Source organism: Crocodylus porosus, unplaced genomic scaffold, assembly GCF_001723895.1.
Source record: "Crocodylus porosus isolate Cpor-Errol unplaced genomic scaffold, CroPor_comp1, whole genome shotgun sequence".
NCBI lineage: Eukaryota > Metazoa > Chordata > Crocodylia > Crocodylidae > Crocodylus > Crocodylus porosus.
This window is the reverse complement of record NW_017728886.1, coordinates 86405593-86410272: the sequence shown is the minus strand read 5'-3', so window position 1 is coordinate 86410272 and position 4680 is coordinate 86405593. Positions and strand designations below refer to the sequence as shown.

At 42.9% G+C, this 4680-nt stretch overlaps 1 protein-coding gene across 1 annotated transcript in view; it reads right to left on the bottom strand.

Annotated features, from left to right (window-relative positions):
• Positions 1-4680, bottom strand: part of NPSR1 (neuropeptide S receptor 1) — a 109806-nt gene that overhangs the window by 24725 nt on the left and 80401 nt on the right. The window contains exon 5 of the mRNA XM_019538515.1: positions 3586-3787. Coding sequence (XP_019394060.1) covers positions 3586-3787 — 202 coding nt within the window. The remainder of the gene's footprint in view (positions 1-3585; positions 3788-4680) is intronic.

Genomic DNA, 4680 nt, shown 5'->3' with positions numbered 1-4680 from the left:
TGGATCCTGTCCAGGGCCCCAATGCACTGGAGGAACCTCAGCATGCAGAACCCCACCACCACCATCAGGGGCTTGTGCATGCAGAGCACCATGTGCCCCAGCATATCTTGGTGGGTGCCACACATCTCCAGGATGGCTTCCCTGCCAGTGACCTTACCCACACCAAGTAGCGGAGGCTGGAGGGCAGGGCCAGCTTCAGCAAGGTGATGGCCAGTTGTCTATCCATGGGGAGGATCTGCCGCATGGCCATGTCCTGCTGCTCTGTCTCCCTGCTTCATGGCTGCTCAAGCCTCTGCCCCTGGCAGCGATACTCAGTGCAGAGCTGCTCCAGGAGGTCCAGGAAGGTGCTCTAGGTCATCCAGAATGCCTCCAGTCACTGCTCTTCATCCCAGGTGGCCTGGACAACATGCAGCCACAAGTTCTGGCTGGCTGGGCAGGCCCAGAGGAAGCAAGGCTGGACACCCAGGAGGGTGTGGACAGCCCTGGAAGTGCATCCAGAAGCATATGGTTGGCATCCCTGCTGGGGTCCAGTCAACAGGACAAGGTCCAGGCAGCAACTACCTGGTGGCAGGATGCCTGGGATGGCACGGTGTGGCCAGCCAGGCGTTTGTTGCATGGGGGGAGCCAGTAGGGTCCAGTTTACCATGGGTATCTTAGTGATTACTGTGGCAGGCCAGCAGGGCCAGCATGGGAGCCAGAAGGAGCCCAGGGTACTGAGTATCACTGCCAGGGGCAGAGGCTTGAGCAGCCATGATGCAGGGAGGCAGAGGCTACAGTAAGAGAGTTGCCATGTTCCTGCCTCCTCACTGTGCACACTGCTCCTGGCCAATAAAGCAGCTGGCCAGGGAGAGGGCTGCCTTTTAAAGATGGCCTCCAGCTCCCTCTGGTGGCAGCAGAGGCCTGATGCAGGGGGCCTCAGGAAGTGGGATCAGTTTGCTGCTTGGAAAGGCAAATCTGCTCCCGCTTCCCTGCACATGTAGATGCCTGTCCAGGAGTGTTTACTCACAAGTAGTTTATTAATGAGTAAACTGCTCCCAGTCAGATCCATGTACTCTCTGAGTCCTTGACCAATCTCTACCAAAACTGAAAGCTGCTTCTTCTCTCTACATCTTTCTCTTACTAGTCTAGTCATTTAATCAGTTTCTAACATCTAGGCCAACAGGTGACATAGCTTTTTACATGACAAATTAACTTTGCCCAGCAGCAGTACCCTCAAATAATCCATGGGAGGCTGCCTCTTTAAACAGAAATATTCTAGCTACTTGTATGTGACACCACAAGGGGTGTAATTAGCATGGGCTGAGCTATTTAATGCTATCATTCAGCAGTGTTAACTAGTTTGTCTGAAGCACTCTATGGACATCAAAGATGCACAGCTTCCAGTTTAAGAGGCAGCCTCCATGGTGTAGTTGAGTGTTGCAGATTGTTCAAAAGTGCTGCTGCCTACTGCCTCACTGGCTAAGTTTGCCCTTAGATTTGTCCTCACTCTACAGACTTTTATATCTGTCTTGAAATCCATTTCCTTCCTTGAAATGGAAACTCCATTAGATTTAATATTTTCTAGCCTATTTTGAACTATTCACCTGTTCCATCAGATTGCTCCAATATTTGGTAATTCACCCCTGAGATTATCACTGAGTTTCCCAACTGGGATAAACAACTAATACAGCAATATAACAAAATACATAGATTTCACACACCAGAAAATTCTTATCTATTTCTGTAACAAATAGGTTATTCTGTATCCCAGATGGTACGAATAAAATGCCAACTTAATTGAATCATTTGATGTTTGTAGCTGGTTGAGCAATAGCCAGTCACTGGTTCCATTTTGAAAAATACAGAGCTTTTAAGGCCAGAAGTGGCCTCTATGGTGATCTAGTTTGAACTGCTGCAAAACTGCCCACTGAGTCCTGCAGTGATAGGGGAGAAAAGAAAAACCCTGTCTCTGATTTTCTTGTTGCTGTTCACTATATGGCATCTATTGCTTATCAGAAATAAAACTTTTGATACAAGAATAAGTCTGTAAAACATATATTTGGGGTCTGAGCCTCTCCTCATTGCACAGGGCAGGATCAGGACCCCTGCTGTGTGCCTTTATTCCTGCAACATCATTTTGTCTGTGCAGTGCTACATGGATGCTTCTGCTTTAGTAGGTGGCATGTTTGAAGGGACTTGTTGGACATGGTAAGTTTTTTGTATAACATGCCCGCTGTCACCTGGTGGCATGGATGCCAGTGATTAATTAAGCAGCTAGTAAAGAACAACTTTACCATCTAAATAAACATCCATGTCTATTCACCATACAGTTAATTTAATCACTGATTTACCTGCAGAGAAAAATTAGTAGTATTAATATATTAGGTAGGAATTCTCAGCCATGATATTACAGCATCTTGGGGTGCCATGCAATCCTTAAAGGAGGTATGAGGACCTAAGCAGATAAACTCTCCCTGCTTGGCCACTCCCCACCCCTGTTGTCCTGATCTTTTGCAAGAAGGTAAGCACTGTAATAAATAGGTGAGTTTTTTAAATGACTTAATTGACAACAGTTATGAAAGGGCTCCTTGAGCCTTAAAAGGATAATAACCATTGTATCAGGGAATTAATATACATATGAGAGAGAATTATTTAAGGGATTTAGAGCATATGAAAGATACAGTGTTCAACAGGGGTGAACTGGTTTCCTAATATAAGGCCAGAAAGTATGTATTTTCTAGCAGAATTCTTCCTATTTATTTTTGCTAAATAAAAATGGGTTAACGGTTCAAGTAGTTCAGTATAATGTCTAGCAATGACCACTCACAGATGGTTTAATGGAAGACCATAAAAAGCCATAAAAAGTTTCTCTCTTTACACCCCTCTGTAAAGTTTGAGATATTTGGTGACCTCTACCCCATTCCAGTTTCTACTTAAGAATTTCTGTCTGACTTTGGGCAAGATATTTAACTTTTTGGTGACTCCTTTCCCCCAGTGAAAAGTGGGTGGAAGTATTCTTTGGTCCTGTTAATGTACATTTGCTTTTTAAAGATGCTTTGAGATCTCTAGATGAAAGATACTACAAAACCTATATATCTCTTTCCCTATTATGCACCTGGTTGTATAGTACCATCAAGTAAAATGACTTCCTGATTGCTGCTAAGAACCAGTTTGTTAATATGCTGAAGCTTGAGAACTCAGGTGGCATCAAGGTCACATTAATGAAGTAAATGAAGTTTCTGTTCTTTTATTAAGTGTGAGAGTTTTTTTTTAATAAAATGTCAAATGAGTGACAGTATGGTATAATGAGGTCTGTGAAGTCTGCAGCTTGGGAGAGACATCCACTTGTGGATTCTATACTTGTTCAGATTAACACTTTTTACTATTAAAACTGCATGGAAATCACCCAGTGTAATCGGTCTGCTCTGTATATGAGACAAATGAATGAATCAAAGAAATACAGAATCTTACTCTGTACCAATTTATATCAAAGCAGCTTTTATCTTAAACTTTATGAATGGGTAGTAAATTAAAAGACTGAAGTGACAATGACAAGTTGTTACTACCAAGTACCCATCAAGTATCGTCACCCTCCAGGACTCTTACCTGATGATAATCAAAGGAATGAAATATACCAGAAAAGCAACCACTGTCATGTAAGGTATCCAATAGGAGTCATCTGGCCACAGGGCCCAGCACTGTACTTCTCCATTAGATAGTTGCCGCTTCCCAAATATAATCAAAGTCGGAATCGAAAATAGGAAAGAGAGGCTCCAGGCCACCACAATAAGAATTTTTGCCTGCCTTTCTGTTCAACAAATTCAAACAAACATTATTAGTTCAGATGTATTGTTTCTTTGGAGAGTCTCATCAATTCATAGGCATGCATGGAAGAAAAGGCCTTGGGTTGGGGAAACTGGGATTCTTTCCTGCAGTCTATTGCCACTGCAATGGAAGGAAGCTTAGTTTTTAGGATTAAAACCAGTTGCTTTATGATGTTGATCTTGCTATTTTAGGGTAGTAGAAGTCAGCTGAATTAGAAGTACTATGACTAAAGATATAGGTCAGGTGCAACAACTGCGAAATATGAGAGCTTATAGATTCCAGTTAGACAAAAGTAGCCACCTCCAACCAAGGTGATCTGGGCAATTACCTGGGCAAGTACCTCTCCAGCAGTGCCCACTCATACTGCAATATGAAAGACAGGGTTGAAACAACAGCATGTTAGTAACAAAATAAAAGAAGCCTCCATGCTGCAAGTGAGAAAAGACAGCTGAGGGGACACTTAACCCTGGAAACCAGGATCCCCAGTAAACCACCATGAAAATTAGCAGGAAACTAAGTGTGCCGAAGTGAACTGGTTTGTATTATGCCAGAAGTTCACTGAAAACAGAAACCTTTCTGCAAAACTACTCAGATTCAACACACTACATGTTTTTAATGAAAATCATTTTGGGCTTTGGCAAGAAACAGATATCAAAACGTATTTTAGGAGAGATTCGAACAGCTAGTAAATAGAGCAGCACTGATTCATAGCTGTTGAAGATCCCACTTGTACTCGCACACAAATATGCTGCTGAGTGCATGTGACTCTCTCTATACACCTAGATATTGCCCTTGAAATCACTTTAAAATGTGCACATCTATACTACTTAAAACTCAGTCCTTTCCAAAGAGCAATATAAAAGTAGATAACAGCAG